Below are 18,782 nucleotides of genomic sequence, written 5' to 3' on the forward strand. Positions count from 1 at the left end.
CAGCCCTCTGCATAGTAAGGGCCAATCTGTCCCAGGCTATCAGAGAGGCCAAGTGCAACTATGCAGAAAGAAACCACAGTCACTTCACAAACACCAAGGACACAAGGCATATGTGGCAAGGCATTCAGGCCATCACAGATTACACAGCTACACCACCTGTCTGTGATGATGATGCCTTGCTCCCAGATACTCTGAATGATTTCAAAGCACGATTCGAAGCACAGAGGAACATGTCAGCGAGGAAAACCACCCCTACTTCCACTTCGTTTGTCTGCAGTAAATGTCAGGAAAACTATGTCCCGAGTCAACCCATGGAAAACTGCAGTTCCTGACCACATACCGGGCCGGGTGCTCAAGGAATGTTCTGATCAGCTTACTGATGTCCTCACAGACATCTTCAATATTTCCTTGAGCCAAGCAGTCATCACTGTGTGCTTCAAGATGACCACCATCAACCCTGTGCCAAAGAAATCATCCGTGTCCGGCCTGAATGACTGCCAGCCTGTTGCACTCACACCTATCATCATGAAGTGCTTTCTGCAGCTAGTCATGAAACACATTAAGAGCAGTCTTCCCACCACACCGGACCCATTTCAGTACACATACCGTCCCAACCGCTCAACAGAGGATGCCATATCTGCCATGAATCTCTAACCCATCTAGGCAAAAAGGACAATTACATAAGGATGCTGTTCATAGACCAGGTCAGCATTCAACACAATCATCCCACAACAACTGACAACAAAGCTGAGCCTGCTAGGTTTGAACATCTCCCTCTGCAACTGGATCCTGGTCTTTCTGACCAGGAGACCACAGTCCGACAGGATCGTCAACTCCACCACCAGCACCACCACACTGAACACCAACGCTCTCCAAGGCTGTGTGCTCAGTCCACTCCTGGTTACCCTGCTGACACATGTCTGTGCTGCAAAGTTCAGTTCTAATCACAACATCAATTTTGCTGATGACAATACAGTAGTGGGCCTCATCAGCAACAATGATGAGTCAGCACACAGAGAGGAGGTGAACCAGCTCACAGAATGGTGTAGAGACAGTAATCTATCTCTTAATGTTGATAAGACTAACGAAATGATTGTTGACTTCAGGAGAACCCAAGCGGACCACTCACCACTGCACATCAATGGAACAACTGTGAGAGAGACAAAAGTTCCAAGTTTCTTGGTGTACACATGACTGAGGATCTCTCTTGGACTCTCAACACCACCTGCCTAGTCAAGAAGACCCAGCCGCATGTCCACTTCCTGCAGAGGTTGAAGAGAGCCAAACAGTCCCCTCCTATCCTCACCTCCTTCTATAGAGGGATGATAGAGATCATCCTGACCAGCTGTCTCACTGTGTGGTATGGGAACAGCAAAGCCTCTGACCGCAAGACTCTAGAGCGGATGGGGAGAACAGCGGAGAAGATCATCGGGATCTCTCTACCCTCCATCGACACCTCACTGAACAACCACTGCATCCGCAAAGCCACCAGTATTGCGGACAACCCCTCTTACCCTTTTGATGAACTGTTCACCCTTCTGCCATCTGGCATAAGGTACAGGAGCATCCGTGCCACCACTAGCAGACTCCACAACAGTTTCTTCCCTGAGGCAGTCAGATTAATCAACACCCGGCTGCCTCCCAACACTCACCTGGGCTAGTCGAACACCTAACCCAGTAAGACTGCGCTTTACATACAGTAGCTGCATCAGTCATTTTATATTATGGAACTTGTTTTTGCTGCCAGTATTGCTGCTATACTTGCGCTGCTACTTTACAAAATAGCTACAGTCCATGTTTACAATCATAGTCCATGTTCTGTATATGTATTGTCCTGTGTATTTATTGTCCTATATATTTATTGTATTGCTCTGTGTATTTATTGTTTTGCACTCATCTCACACTGTTGTGTATTTGCAGTACATGTAGTATTGCGTACTGTAAATTAAAATAAATAACACTTAAAATTTGGTTGCATATCACTTGCTTGCAATAACTCCATCAAGCCTGCGAATCACTGACATCACCAAGTCAGTGATTTCTTCTTTTGTGATGCTTTCCAGTCTTTTGCTTTCAGTTGTTGTTTGTTTCGGCGGGGGGGGGGGGTTTCCCTTTAGTCTCCTCTCCTTAGGAGGTGAAATGCATTCTCAATTGGGTTAAGATCTGGTGATTGACTTGGCCAGTTCAAATACTTCCACTTGCTGCATGATAAAGCTCTATCCGATTAATTTCTCTGTAAATTGTCAGACCAAATGTATACTTTTGAATTAATTCTGCTGCTACAATCATGAGTTACATCATCAATAAAGATTACTGAGAATGTTCCAGAAACAATCATGCAAGCCAAAGCTATGATAATACCTCTACCATGTTTCCCAGATGAGCTTGTATGTTTAAGATCATGAGCAGATGCTTTCTTTCTCCACACTTTGGTCTTTCCATCCCTTTGGTAGAGGTTAATCTTGGTTCCAGAACTTGTGGCTCATCTCAGTATTTCATTAAAAATTCCAATCTAGATTTCCAATTCTTACTGCTGATGAGTGGTTCGCATCTTGTGGTATGGCCTCTATATTTTTTCTCTCAAAGTTTTCTTTGAAAGGTGTATTGTGATACCTTCATCCTGCCCTGTGGAAGTTGTTGGTGATGTCACTGATTGTTGTTTTGGAGTTTTTCTTCACAGCTTACAATGATTCTGTCCTCATCTGTTTTTTTATTTCATGTTGGCTTATCCTTTCTAACAACAAATGCTGTCTTCACAGGTGAAACTGAAGGCTAAAACCAAAAGTAGACATTCAGAGCTATTTATAGATTAAACAATCAATATAACAGTACACACCTGGGTAAAAAGAAACACCTGCCAGTCGCATGTTCCAATATTTTTGCTCCCCTACAAATTGGGTGCTCTTATATAAAATGTGATATGTTCCATTTTCTTTAACACCTACATATAAATACCTGGAAATAAAAGCTGAAATTCTAAACTCTCGTATTCAGCTTTTGAGCCTACAGAAAAACAAGGAATTGGCCTTGCCATTCCAATAGTTTCAGAGAGGACTCTATATCAGAGAGGACTCTATATCAAGGTTACAAAGGAACCCAGGGTAACATCTATAGGCTAAAGGCCTCTCTCACATTCGCTAATGTTAATGTTCATGAGTCCACTGAACAACAATGGTGTGTATGGCAGCGTTGCAAGGAGAAAGTCACTGGTCTCCAAAAAGAACATTGCTGTCCATCTGTAGTTTGCTACATGGACAAGCCAGAGTATTGGAAAAACTGTTTTGTGGATGGATGAAACCTAACTGGAAGTTTGTTTTAAATGAGAAGTGTTATGTTTGGAGAAAGGAAAACACTGCATTCCAGCATAAGAACCTTATTCCATCTGTGAAACATAGTGCTGGTAGTACCATGGGATGGGCCTCTTTTGCTGCATCTGGGCCAGGTCAGTTTGCGATCATTGATGGAACAATGGATTCTGAATTATACCAGTGAATTTTATACGAAAATATTAGAACATCGGTCCATGAAGTGAATCTCAAGAGAAAGTGGGTCATGCAGCAAGACAATGACCCTAAGCACACAAATTGTTCTACCAAAGAATGGTTAAAGAAGAATAAACTTAATGTTTTGGAATGGCAAGTCAAAGTCCTGACCTTAATCTAATAGAAATGTTGTGGAAGGCCCTGAAGCAAGCAGTTCATGTGAGGAAACCTACCAACATCCAAGGTTTCAAGGTGTTCTATACTGAGGAATGGGCTAAAATTCCTCCAAGCTAATGTGCAGGACTGATCAACAGTTACTGGAAACGTCTAGTTGCAGTTATTACTGCACAGGTGGGTCACATAAGATACTGAAAGTAAAGGTTCACATACGTTTGCCACTCACAGATATGTAATATTGGAGCATTTCGTCAATAAGAAATGACCAAATATAATATTTTTGTCTCATTTTCTTAATTGGGTTCTCTTTATCTACTTTTAGGACTTGTGTGAAAATCTGATGATGTTTTACGTAATATTTATGCAGAAATATAGAAAATACTAGTCGAAGTCAAGCTCTTTATTAAATAATGGGAACTTGCATTTAGATGGGTCTTTATGAGCAAGACTATATAATACACATGCACACATACTAGTAACAGAGAAACACAAACAGGATGAACTAAGAAACACTTGATATTCCAAAACATAATTACACAATAGCCCCAGGTTTTTAATCTAACACAAAACAAGAAGTACAGAAAACAACATTTCTATAATATTTAAAGTTCCTGAGATCCATATGCAAATCAAGTTCAGAAGCCATGCCCCCATTATTACTATAACGCTGCTAGAATATACAGTTCCCTTCCAAAGTACTGTAATGGCAAGATCAATTCATTTGTTTTTACTGTGCACTGGATTTGAGATTAAAATGTGATTATGTGAAGATGGACCAGAATTTCAGCTTTTCTTTCCCAATATTTACATCCAAATGTGTTAACCAACTTAAAACATGGCACCGTTTACTTGAACCTACTAATTTTTCAAGTAATAAAGAATATTACATGTGACTGACAGTTTCTTGTTGCCTAGGTGTGCCAAAAACCATCACCAACAACTGTACAGGGCAGGGGTGAAAGTATCACAACCCACCATTTTAAGAAGATTTCAAGAGCAGAAATATACCCAGCCAACATGTTTATGTGGGCCCCACATGGGTTACACTTGGGCTACATGGGTACAGAGTAAGCATGGACCCAAAATGGGCATCTTATCTGGGGCCCACTTGGGTCAACTAAGTAGGTCCCACATGGGTGAACCCAGGTAGGCTCCCTATGTGGCTCCTAGTTGAGTCACTAATGGGAAATGAGTGCATGGACTCAAAATGGGCAACACAAATGAGGCCCATTTTGGTTTAACAAATGGGTTACACAAGTGCAAACACAATCAATCCCATATAGGCTGATTTATATGGGTCCGAGACAGTATATAAATAAGCACAATTAAAAATATATTTTTTATTGGTGTTGTTGTTGTTTTGACATTTGGACTAATGTTCAAATGCTATAGCTGGTAAGTTAAGCTACTTCAATCTAATCAAAATTTAAAAATGCAATTTTACCCAATTTTCTGCTCTTTAAATGGATCAAGAGCCCACAGACATGGAGAAAAAAAAGTTTTAAAAAAAGAATATTGTGAGATCTTGCAAATCTCGCATAGTAATGCCAATGCCCCATCCCCTGACATTTCCATTTATGCCAGTACCATTGTGCTGTCAATTTTCCAGAGGTGACTTTGCTGTCAGTCAGTGTACCCAAGGTCTGAACTACATTACTATATCAAAACTGAAAACTGACCAAAACATTAGTTGGCTTCTAATCATGTTAGAATTACAGCTAGCTAATATCACTGGGTAGCTAACTCCTTCAGAGTCTGCGCCTCTTTTTTATTGCTAGAAGATGGTATACCATTTTTCCTGAATTTCTCACACCCCATAATCAAACCGATAACAATTCGGAATAAAACAAGCAATTCAAATGTTTTGTTTTGTTTTTGTAATAGTTCATTTTAGAGTTTTCAGATATTGCAGATATGAATAGTACAAGTTAAAATCTGGCAGGAGCTTCACTGCATTTATCTTTTTTTGGAATACTTTAGGAATTTTTATATTTATTTACAAGTTATTATAGTTATGTACAAATTATTTCCACTAAAACCTTGCTTAATTAAGTAAATCATGAACCACTGGTCTCTCTCCATTGAAGCAATACATTTTACATTTTAGTGTATTTTAGTGGGTTAAATGTAATATTTGTTTTTAGGGATTTACTGTCAAATAAGGTAACCCAAGCAGACAAATATGGTAGCCCCTATACAGTATCTCACAAAAATGAGTACACCCCTCAGATTTTTGTAAATATTCGACTATATCTTTTAATGTGACAACACTGAAAAAATTACACTTTGCTACAGTGTAAAGTAGTGAGTGTACAGCTTGTGTAACAGTGTAAATTTTCTGTCCCCTCAAAATAACTCAACACAGAGCCATTGATGTCTAAACCGCTGGCAACAAAAGTGAGTACACCCCTAAGAGAAAATGTCCAAATTGGGCCCAAAGTGTCAATATTTTGTGTGGCCACCATTATTTTCCAGCACTGCCTTAACCCTCTTGGGCATGGAGTTCACCAGAGCTTCACAGGTTGGTACTGGAGTCCTCTTCCACTCCTCCATGATGATATCACAGAGCTGGTGGATGTTAGAGACCTTGTGCTCCTCCACCTTCCGTTTGAGGATGCCCCACAGATACTCAATAGGGTTTAGGTCTGGAGACATGCTTGGCCAGTCCATTACCTTCACCATCAGCTTCTTTAGCAAGGCAGTGGTTGTTATCGTGCTGGAATACTGCCCTGCGGCCCAGTTTCTGAAGGGAGGGGATCATGCTCTGCTTCAGTATGTCACAGTACATGTTGGCATTCATGGTTCCCTCAATGAACTGTAGCTCCCCAGTGCTGGCAGCACTAATGCAGCCCCAGACCATGACACTCCCACTACCATGCTTGACTGTAGGCAAAACACACTTGTCTTTGTACTCCTCACCTGGTTGCCGCCACAAACGCTTGACCATCTGAACCAATTAAGTCTATCTTGGTCTCATCAGACCACAGGACATGGTTCCAGTAATCCATGTCCTTAGTCTGCTTGTCTTCAACAAACTGTTTCTGGGCTTTCTTGTGCATCATTTTTAGAAGAGGAATCCTTCAGGGACGACAGCCATGCAGACCAATTTGATGCAGAGTGCGGCATATGGTCTGAGCACTGACAGGCTGACACCCCACCCCTTCAATCTCTGCAGCAATGCTGGCAGCACTCATACATCTATTTCCCAAAGTCAACCTCTGAATAGGACGCTGAACACGTGCACTCAACATCTTTGGTCGACCATGGCAAGGCCTGTTCTGAGTGGAACCTGTCCTGTTAAACCGCTGTATGGTCTTGGCCACCGTGCTGCAGCTCAGTGTCAGGGTCTTGGCAATCTTCTTTTAGCCTAGGCCATATTTATGTAGAGCAACAATTCTTTTTTTCAGATCCTCAGAGAGTTCTTTGCCTTGAGGTGCCATATTGAACTTCCAGTGACCAGTATGAGGGATTGTCAGAGCGATGACACCAAATTTAACACACCTGCTCCCCATTCACACCTGAGACCTTGTAATACTAACAAGTCACATGACACCGGGGAGGGAAAATGGCTAATTGGGCCCAATTTGGACATTTTCACTTAGGGGTGTATTCACTTTTGTTGCCAGCGGTTTAGACATTAAAGGTTGTGTTGAGTTATTTTGAGGGGAGAGCAAATTTACACTGTTACACAAGCTGTACACTCACTACTTTACATTTTAGCAAAGCATCATTTCTTCAGTGTTGTCACATGAAAAGATATAATCAAATATTTACAAAAATGTGTGGGGTGTACTCACTTTTGTGAGATACTGTATATACCTGTTGTGGCCCATAAGAGCACTAGATAAGACCTATTTGGTCCCATCATCAACCCATGTAGGCAGACTCCTGTAGGCTCCAGGGCCCTATATGGCCCATCAAGGGCCCATCATCAAGTCATCAGGGCTAACCCTTGTGAGGCCTCTATGGAAAATGAGGACACAACTGGCTGGGCCCCAACTGGGTAGCCCTGGTGGGCTCCAAATATCAGCCCAGGTGCAAACCATGGGCTGATAGAGTGCAAATAGTGCAAAACCTGTCTGAGTTGAGACCATACCACAAGACGCAAACTACTCCTCAGTGATAAGAATATGATGGCCAGATTGGAATTCGCAAAGAATACAGAGATGAGCCACAATTCTTCTGTAACCAAGATTAATCTCTACCAAGGTGATGGAAAGGCCAAAACACAATCCAAAACATACAAGTTCCTAGGTCAAAGTGGAGGTAGTGTTTTGGCTTGAGCTTACATGGCTGCTTACAGAACAGGCTCAAAAATCTTTATTGATGTTGTAACTCATGATGGTATTGAGAAGTCAACAGAAGTGTTCTGTCTGACAATTTACAGAAAAATGACACAAAAAAAACACTGCCAACACAACAAAGGACCTCATCAGTGGAAAAAGTGACCAAGTTAGTCACCAGCTGAGTATGCAGTTCACATCATGAAGAGGAGACTGAAGTGAAAGGAGCTGTGACACAAGCCTGGAATGGCATCACGAAAGAAGAATGCAACAGTTTGGTGATGTCAGTAGGTTGCCGGCTTAATGCAGTTTTAGCAAGCAAGGGAGTTGCAACCAAATATTAAATGTTATTAAGCACTGAAGGTGCGTAGGCACCTTATTGTTATTGTACCTTTTCATCTTTTTCTTTTTCTTCTTCTTCTTCCTCTTCTTCTTCTTCTTCTTCTTCTTCTTCTTCTTATTCTGGCTAGGGTGTCTATGGCAGCCCATATAACAGTCTGGTAAAAAAAAAAAAGTTGTGAAATTTGCCAGACTGACTCAGGAGTGTATAGGGAATATTCTTCCAAATTTGGGCCAAGTGCTGCCAACGCTCTAGCACTACCATCAGGTCACATTTTGGCATAATTTGGAAGTACTTTTACAGTCATAACTTTTGAACTATGTGTCCAAAATGTAAAAGCCAGGAATCCCTGGATTCCCTGGGTCAAAATGAGTTCAACGCACCATATGACATCAGTTTCTGCCTATATCATCCACCACCTTGGATTTTGTCAAAAACTGTTTTTTCATTACTTCTACAAATGTTCTCCAATAATCACCAAATGTGGCACACATTGTCTTCAGAGTAAGACTCACAAAACTTATACTCCAAACGGTTTGCACTTAATGGGCCAACTAATCAAATAGCAATGCTGTTAAACAGGATGTGAAGCTGAGCAGTGACTTTGCGCACTGACACAAAACTCGGTAAGCATTTTCAGGACCATGACTTGAGGTTATGCAACAAATTTCGTGACAGCGCCACCAACTGGTCAAAAGTTACAGTAACATGCCTGAAATACTTCCATCTCACTGCCATTTTTGCTACTCCTCCTCCAAACGTTGTACAATGTTCCTAAAATTTTGCTGACATTATCTCAAGACCTGTCTGGAAAAAATCAGTAATTTTGATATTCAAAACCGCTTACCTGTAATGTACTGGCAAATGCAAATGCAAATGCAAAAAAATAAAAAGGATGTGAGGGTGTATCTCAGCAATGCATGTATGTATCATCATGAAACTTGATAAGTACCTTCAGGACCATGGCCTAAATGTGCCCAAGAAGGTTCCTGACTGCACCCCCTTGTGGTCAAGAACTGTAACAACTCATTCATTATTTTCCTTATATCATGTGAAAAATTTGTGCTAAATTCGCAGTTAATTTTTCCTAAAATTCCCTGGTGTATGCTGAAGTGAACACATACCAGAAGATGAAGTACCAGAACCTTCTAGTGTATTTCCTGTCAACCTTCTTGGATTTTGTTAAAAACATTTTTTTTTGCTACTCTGCCTACAAATTTTGTCCAGTAATCACCAGAGCATGTGAGTGAAGTGGAGCGGTGTGACACTCCGCTCAATATTCCACTCTATATGTGTGCCCTCCACTCAATCGCTCATGGCCCAAGTGAACGCCCTATTCATGTACCATTCACGCATACCAGTAAAACAAAGTTCACTCAAATCCTGCTCATGAAATTTCTCTGTAGTATAATTCTTTCTGTTTGCTTGATTAAATGCCTCAATAACAGTAGTGGAGATAATAATTATTATATATAATAAATATTTGTGGGTGACATTCTGTTACTTGCTGTGCCTTTTATTAATTTTTATTACATTTTTAAGCTTATTTTGTAGTTTCTCAAACCAGCATATCACAAAGTGCATCCTGGGTTGACTGAGTGGCGCTGAGCGGTCTGAGCAAACAGAACAAAATCTTAAGAATGCGCTCTCCACTACTGTGGAATTATCAGCGCTCCACTCACATGCTCTGATAACCACCACATTAGGTAGACGTCATCTTCAGAGTAAGCCTCACAAATGTTATCAAAAGAATTTTGAATATACCAAACAGTTTGTCCAGAATGGGTCAATGAATCTGACAGTGGAAGTGAGGCTGTATCTAAGCAACACCTTTGCGCACTGACACAAAACTTCGTATCATATGCTTCTTCAGGACCATGAACTGAGGGTATGCAAGCAATTTTGTAGCACCATCTACTGGTTAAAGGGAACAATAACATGCTAAAAAATTTCTTAAATCTAAGCTACTCCTCCAAATCTTCACCACATTTAGCTCACATCATCTTGAGACCCATCTGAACAAAAGTAATCAAAGGAATATTGATATTCAAAACCATTCTCCTGTAATGTGCAGGCAAATGCAAATAAATAGGATGTGAGAGTCTATCTTAGCAATGCATCTATAGCACTATTTTGATGGGATTAGTTTTCTAGGAGAGAATTCATGTTTCACAGACGTACTTCACAATTTTAATCCAGTCCGAATCTGCCAAGTCTGTACTATTTGCTCTGTACAAATTCCAGAGCAAATTACCTGCTGTTTTTCGGCTAACTTAGTGATCCTCTGAGAAATCTAATCCCGTGCAAATGCAAATGTCTCTGATTGCCTATAATATATTTTCATAATGCTTTTCCTTGTGTGTTTTGGCCAACATGAACTAACATAGCTCTTACACACATTTTCTGCTTGCTGCATGCAATTCAGGAATAGTGCTTATGTATCATAACAAAACTTGATAATTATCTTTTATATTTAGATAATGTCTAAATATACAAAAGGGATGGGGTTGGGGGGGGGGGGGTTGGGGGCAGACTAATGAGAAATCTAAGATAGAAATACCTTAGATGTTTTTAAATTAGAAGAAGAATTTTAGGTTAGCGTAGCAGCAATCATGACCACAGGTCAAAGTAGCAACAGACAACACCACAGGTCATGGCAGTAGTTTCAGGTGCAGCAGCAGTGTCACCCTGATGCCTATTTGTTCATCTAGACCTTTCCTCCTACAGTCAGAGAATTCCACCACTGTCCGTGGTCAAAACATACACATCATGAGTGAAACTACAAATCACACTTGAATACCTTTGCCTAAAGTTATGGCTCTGCTTTCTGTGATTCTGTGATTTCTGTGCATATCTGTGAATTTGCAGATCACCAAGTCCAGATGCCTGGCCCACGATAATGCTCCTTGCAGCTTAATTTGCTTCAATTTACTTTAATATGTGTTCCAATACTTTTGATCACCTACAGATTGGGTGGGATGCCACCAAAGGTGCATAAGATTTTCAACACATCTAGATATAGATAACAGAAAATGAAAGCTGAAATTTTGATCTATCATCTCATATTAATCTTTTTATCTCAAACTCAAATGTCTTCAGTTTATATCAAAAAGTAAAGAATTGGCCTTGCTCTTCCAATAACTTCGGAGGTGACTGTATATATACATCTATATATATATATATAATGTATAATTTACATATTAAAATAATTGTTTACACATTGTTATTGCACACTGGCTAACATTTTTATGAAGGGAATTAATTTGGTAAGTCTGGTGTTCTTGATATTTATTGATTTTTAATGATCCATGCATAAATGTGCATAAGCTGATTCACATTTCATAGTTGTTTGTTCTTATTTGTTGCAGATAGTTAATGAACTTTAAGCCTTAGTTTTAAGGTTGGAAAATACTGTTTTGTCATTCGCTTTGCCTAAGAGGGGGATTAGGCAGTTGATAATTGAAATTTTAAATTAAACTGGGTTAGAAAATCCCCACTGCATTGGTAGATTTAAAATGTCACGCTCCCTGTTGTACCACCCCCAAGTGCGTATGCATAAAAATACTGTCATGAAATGGGGATAAGAGCAGATGCAAGTGCAATAAAATGCTTTATTGTGGCGCAGGCACATACAGTGCCCTCCACTACTATTGGCACCCTTGGTAAATATGAGCAAACAAGGCTGTGAAAAATTGTCTTTCACAAAATATATTCACAAAAGTGCTCTGCGCTCATAGATATCAAATAATTGCAAACAAAACACAGGGTTTTTTTTTTTAAAACTTTGTTAAATATAGGTGTGCAACAATTATTGAATTATGAATTCATATGAGGAAAATATATTTGAAGTACATTCGCATTGATATATTTTTAAAAAATTGGAGTACACCTGGGTCACTACGAACATGAAATTGTTCAACCATGACTTCCTGTTTCACAGGGGTATAAATATGAGGTAACACATAGGCAAATTCCCTTATAGTCATTCATAACAATGGGTAAGACCAAGGAATATAGCTGTGATGTGTGGCAAAAGGTTGTTAAGCTTCATAAAATGGGAAGTGACTATAAGAAAATAGCACAAGCATCGAAAATGTCCATTTCCACCATCGGCGCAATAATTAAGAAGTTTCAGTCAACTGGAAATGGTATGAATCACAGTTGGAGAATTGAAGTTAGTTGCATCTTGAGGTCAGAAAGTCTCCAAAACTACAGTCCAAAATCACCTACATCACCACAAGTTATTTGGATTTCATCCAGGAACAAACTCACTACTGGAACTTCAAATGAGATTTAGTTTTATGGTCAGATGAAACCAAAATAGAGCTTTTTGTCAATAAACACCAGAGATGGTTTTGGTGAACACAGAGGGGTAGCAATATGGAAAAGTACCTCATGCCCATGGTTAAATATGGTGGTGGCTCTTTAATGTTTTGAAGCTATTTTTCTGCCAGAAGACCTGGACATTTTGTTAGGATACATGGCATCATGGACTCTACCAAATATCAATGGATATTAAATGAAAACCTGACTGCCTCTCCCAGAAAGCTTAAAATGGGCTGTGGTTGGATCTTCCAGCAGAACAATGATCCAAAACATACATCAAAATCAACACAAAAATGGTTTACTGACCAAGGTCCTGCCATGGCCATCCCAGTCCCCTGACTTGAAACCCACAGAAAGCCTGTGGGGTGAACTGAAGAGGAGAGTCCACCAGTGTGGACCTTGACATTTGAAGGATCTGGAGAGATTCTGTATTGAGGAATGGTCTCAAATCCCTTGCCATGTATTCTCCAACCTCATCAGGCATTATCGGAGAAGACACAGAGCTGTTAATTTGGCAAAGGGAGGTAGCAGAAAGTATTGACTAAAAGGGTGCCAATAATTGTTGCACACCTATATTTAACAAATATGTTTTTGATAAACCTGTGTTTTGTTTGCAATTGTTTGATATCCATGAGAGCAGAGTATTTTTGTGAATTTTTTAACAAAAAATCAAAAGGTTAAAGAATAAAGACAATGTTTCACAGCCTTATTTGCTCATATTTACCATCGATGCCAATATTAGTGGAGGGTACTGTAATCCAAAATGCGAAACAGAATCAGAAACTTTTAAACAGGCCAGGGTTGAGAGATCTACAAGCAACACTAAACAGGATAATCCAAAAGCAGGAACTGGGTAATGAGAACAAGATCAATAGCCTGGAGAACGAGACACAAAAAAATGATGGGGTAAGTACAGGCATCAAAACACTGAATAATATTTCAGAAAGAAACAAGGAAACACGAGGGCTATAAATACTCTAACACTAGATACGAAAGAGGTGAGAGTAAACATGACACATTTGTGAGATAACCAGTAACATTACAAGGGAAGAGATAAGACAGGAAGCAAAACAAACATGTGTCATAGTAAACAAACTAATGTCATCCCAGAAGCACATTCTGTCACTCTGGCACTCAACACAAGGGGAAAACACAAGGGGGAAATAGTCCCCCCCAGTGGTCCGGCCGTTCTGGTCCCAACTCAAGGTCCCAAGGCTGGCACTGCCCATGATCGGTGGTGTGGCCACCACATTGGCCACTGGCTGGAGCTTGGCAGGGGAGGCCACTACATTGTCCTCTAGCTGGAGCTCGGCAAGGGAAACCACCTCGTTGGTCTCAGGCTGGAGCTCTGGGAGGGAGGTCACCACATTGGCTTCTGGCTGGAGCTTGGCAGGAGAGGCCGCCATGTCGGCCTATGGCTGGAGCTCAGCAGGGGAGGTTGCCATGTCAGCCTATGGCTAGAGCTCGGCAGGGGAGGTCACCACATTGGCTTCTTCATCTGCAGCCTTCCTCTCCTCATAGTAGCCAGTGTCAGGTTGGCCCTCCCCAAACCCCCAAAAAATTCCTAAGTCAAATTTAAAGTCAGTTTTCCTGTAGCTCACCATCATGAGGCATACAAACTCGTCCCCAATTCCCAGACCAAGGCTACCTGTGGCAATCAGGAGTTAAGCCCATTGGCGAGCTGTGCTGATGAACCGGGACAACATGAACCTCAGCCCCTGTCCCTCTATGGGCTTGGGGTCAAGCAGGCTCACAAAATAAAGTTGGCATTGAAGGAAGAATCCATTCAGAGGGATTTCAATGCCACCAAAGGGGGCTGGAGTATCGATGTCCAGCCACTTGGGAAAGCACACTGAATCAAACACCAGCATCATCCATCTGGCGAAACACTCCTCATGCTTACCTGCTGTATCCATGATTTGGCGAAGTATTCTGTCATGAAACAGGGATGAGGATGGATACAAGTTCAATGAAAAGCTTTACTGAGGAGCAGGCAGATAATCCAAAACATGAAACAGAATCAGAAACATTTAAACAGACATGGGTCGAGTTATATACAAACAATACGAAACAGGATAATCCAAAAGCAGGAGCTGGGAAATGAGAACAAGATCAATAACCTGGAAAGCGAGACACAAAAGAAGACAGCTTGGTAAGTACAGGCAGCAAGCACTCAGCACAAGGGGGAAATACCTGACAAATACCTTAACTGCCACCAAATTTTTACCAACATTATACCAGCAAAGTATGCTTGTGCCTGCATGTCAATATAGACCCAAGTGTCTATCATTATGAATCTCTATTTTTTTTTTTATTCATAAAAGCCACGCAATAATTTATTTTCTGAAATGGCAATACCTGGCATCCAAAGTTTATCCAGCAAGCTTCCAAAAGGGTCATTTGGATATAACACACTGATAAAGAGTGCAGTTTACTATCTCCTATACAAACTCCTGTACAATGGACAAAGATAAAGGAGAGAAATGTCTTAATGAAGGAAATAGAGCATGAGGAATAGCTGAAGGAAGGAATTGCCTTCACAATGTGAAATAATAAGTTAATACTATATTGTTTGTCATGTAGGGTATTTTATTTTGAGTTTTAGGTTACTTTTAATGTTTAGGGTAGAGGCATTTATCAACACTACATATTTACAATTTTACCATTTTTTTTGTGTGAACAGTCAGTCTCTCCCACCAACAGTGTAACGTCTAAGTCCGGCATATACACAAAGCATGGCCAATCCAAACATGCTGTAATCTTGCTGCCTTATGTGTTTAATGGTTATAAAAACATAATTGTTGTCAAGTATCTCAAGTTTCTGATCATTCCTGACATTACACACTTGCAAGAATTATTCTTGCAATCTTATTCATTCTCTTTTGAACTACATTGCCAATGAATAAGGCATTGTTTTATTTGAAAAAAATTCCTCTCATTCTGTTTCTTTTCATCCACATTTCTGAACATATCTGTTTCTTTTTATATTGGAGAACTGAATTTAAAAAAAATACAGATTGTGTTTTTGAGAAAAAATGTTATTGTAATCGTAATTCATTTATTGAATAAGAAAGCAGAAGTATTCTTTCTTTGATTGTAGAGTGTTTTGAAACACAATTGGAGTTGCATAACAAATTGAGAGAATTTTCATTCATTTATTCATTCATCCAATCATTCTCTCACCTTCAGTACCTGCTGGTCAGAGTCACAGTGGATCCCCAGTGGGCACCCCAGACTGGGTGTAAGGTGGGAATACACTGTCAGGTGCCAATGTATCACACAGCACTAAAGACACATGCATTCATTCACTCATTCATATGTAAGGGCAATTTAGCATAGCCAAACCAACTACCAGCATGTTTTTGGGAGATGGGAGGAAACTGTTAAACCCAGAAGAACCCCAGACAGACCCCCTGTAGCTCTGAGGTAGCAGCACTGTGTCACCATGCTGCCATGAATTTTCATTTCTAGGGTATTGTCTGGGGAATTTAGTATTGATTATAGCTTAAGATGTGTGTGAATTTTTTACAGTCACTTCATACAGTACCCAGGAGACAAAAGTATAACAGAATGTTCTTTGGCAAGAATCCATTTTACAAGGTCCTTTTCTTTCTGTATAATCAGAAATGTTGGTGTTGATAATCAATGTTATTACAGAAACTGTGGCAAACTGATTTCTAAGTTGTAAGAGAGTTTAGGACAGTTTAGGACATATATTCTAATACAAGGTTTCCAAAGCTGATTTCTAACTATTATGAAACATTTCAATAGACAGAAATTGAATATGTTACTCTCAAACCAGAACAGTTTTACATGTTTGTAGCGTCAAATATGATAACTTAACGGAGGAAAATATTTTACATACTTTACATATATAAAAAAACTTTTTTAAATAATTGTCATATATTGATTGAAATACCTTCATCTATTTTTTCAGAAATATGTCTAAATAGGTGTGTGGTTCGATGTGATTCTCAGGCTGTATTATTATATACATTTTTCATTTGCATATTTGTACAAAATTGCATTTACTAGTTTTATGCAAACAGTGCATTGATCATAAGGAATGTGTATGTTATGTGCTGAATTCATTTGTGAAATGTAGTCTTAGGAAAAGCACATACACTTGCAGAGAGTCTGTGTGTGAGAGAGAGAGAGAAAGAGAGAGCGAGAGAGAGCAGAAATGATTGCTGGCTAGACATGGTGTCTCATTTTTCTACGCTAGTACTTTAAAATGAGGCCAATAGTATACTGTGCATGTGTGAGAAAGAAATAGGGAGGACAAGAGATAGAATGTGAATTCAATAAGCATATCTGTTAAACATGCATGTATGTAATAGCACAGCAATATTTCTTATCTTTCAAAAAGATTTTTTTTTTTAAATTAGAAATGAAAAACAGAAAGCACCTGCAAGTGTGCATGTTTGTGCACTGAGCAGTTTGAATATGCTTAATAATATAAATTGACCCCATTGTGTGATCTAATCATGAGCATAACTAAATATTAACTTGCAATCTGTGTTTAAGTGGAAATAGAGTGAGTTTTGAGAGATGCTCTGACATATGAACTTCAGCAAATATTTTACAAAACAGGATACAAAGGCTTGAAACATGCCTTGAATAATATCAAAGAATGCAGGGAATGGCACCAGAAGTGTTATTGTTTGGGTTTCATGTTTTACTGACCATGAACCTAAGGCATGGCCTTGGGATGATGTTATGAAACATAACTGGCCTTCAAGATCCCAGGGTGTTTCAAGTTTACAATCACCATTCACTGTGAAATATAGGGTTACCTCCTACCTCCACAGACACACAGACACACAGACACACACACAAACTCACCGCCATCATCCTCATCAAAGGAGTTCATGCAGGGGAAGTAGATCGCAAGAGCCTCAAATGAGGCTGACAAACTGATTCGGCTCTGTGAGCGTTCCATGTAGAGTCCTGAGGCGGGCGTGGGCGCCGCTTCCGATGGCTTGGGCAGGCGCGCCTGGGCATTCTTCACGCGGAGCACGGCACGCGGCGTCTTGGCAGACTTCTACCGGCTCCCTCGCCAGCAGACAGGGAGGAGAAAAGGAAAAAATGAGCAGAAAAAAATGGGGAGCAATATTTCAAAATTGTTGCCTATTATCCTTCCCCACTGGGTTAATGAATCCCAAAGTTCGTCTCAAGAAATGATGGTCAGACGTTGTTGTTTTTTATCACTCCTTTTGCCTCAGGAAAGGTCTTTAGGTTGAGTGATAGAGAGATGAAACGGCAGGCAATCTCATATCAGAAGTGGATGTCCGTGGCTGTTGTAGACAGCATGATCTACTGCTTTTTGATGTTCAGGCTGATCTGTACTTATCCCTCTCTGCTTGCAATGCTGTAGATATAAATGGATGGCATGACGAGGCAGTTCATCAGAGGGAGGAGGAGGAACAGCAAGAGAAAGATGGAGAGAGGGCGGGAGAAAAAAGGAGATGGGACGATAGAGAGATGAAAAAGCTTGTACTATTCATGCAGTCTGAGGCTGATTCAGTTCATTCAGCAGCAAGCTCTTTGTGGAGGTAATAGAGGGAGGAGGTGCATAGAGCTGTTGCTGGGATTCAGAGAAGCAGCCAATCACAGCATGGGTGACGGGGGGGGGGGGGGGGGGTTGTCTGAGGCTATGGTTCACTTCTCTCTCTCTGTCTCTCTCTCTGTGTATATATATATATATATATATATATATATATATATATATTATGTACAGGGCATCCGGAAAGTATTCACAGCGCTTCACTATTTCTACATTTTGTTATGTTACAGCCTTATTCCGAAATGGATTAAATTCATTATTTTCCTCAAAATTCTACAAACAATACCCCATGATGACAACGTGAAAGAAGTTTGTTTTAAATCTTTAAAAATAAAAAACAAAAAAAGCACATTTTCATCTCAAGGGAAAGTTGTCACGACCCTAAGCACACAAGCTGTTCTACCAAGTAATAAAGAAGTTAAAGAAGAATAAAGTTAATGTTTTGGAATGGCCAAGTCAAATGACCAAGTATAATATTTTTGTGTGATTTGTTTATTTGGGTTCTCTTTATCTACTTTTAGGACTTTTAGGTCTGAAAATTGAATGATGTTTTAGGTCATATTTATGCAGAAGTATAGAACATTTTCACAAACTTTCAAGCACCACTG

At 40.0% G+C, this 18,782-nt stretch overlaps 1 protein-coding gene across 1 annotated transcript in view; it reads right to left on the reverse strand.

The window, feature by feature from the left end:
* rims4 (regulating synaptic membrane exocytosis 4) overlaps positions 1 to 18,123 on the reverse strand; it is a 113,582-nt gene extending 95,459 nt beyond the window's left edge. Inside the window, exon 1 of the mRNA XM_017479581.3 lies at positions 17,454 to 18,123. Coding sequence (XP_017335070.1) covers positions 17,454 to 17,550 — 97 coding nt within the window. The 5' untranslated portion in view covers positions 17,551 to 18,123. The remainder of the gene's footprint in view (positions 1 to 17,453) is intronic.
* Positions 18,124 to 18,782: the final 659 nt, after the last annotated feature.

This window comes from Ictalurus punctatus, chromosome 11 (genome assembly GCF_001660625.3).
Source record: "Ictalurus punctatus breed USDA103 chromosome 11, Coco_2.0, whole genome shotgun sequence".
In the NCBI taxonomy this organism is placed as follows: domain Eukaryota; kingdom Metazoa; phylum Chordata; class Actinopteri; order Siluriformes; family Ictaluridae; genus Ictalurus; species Ictalurus punctatus.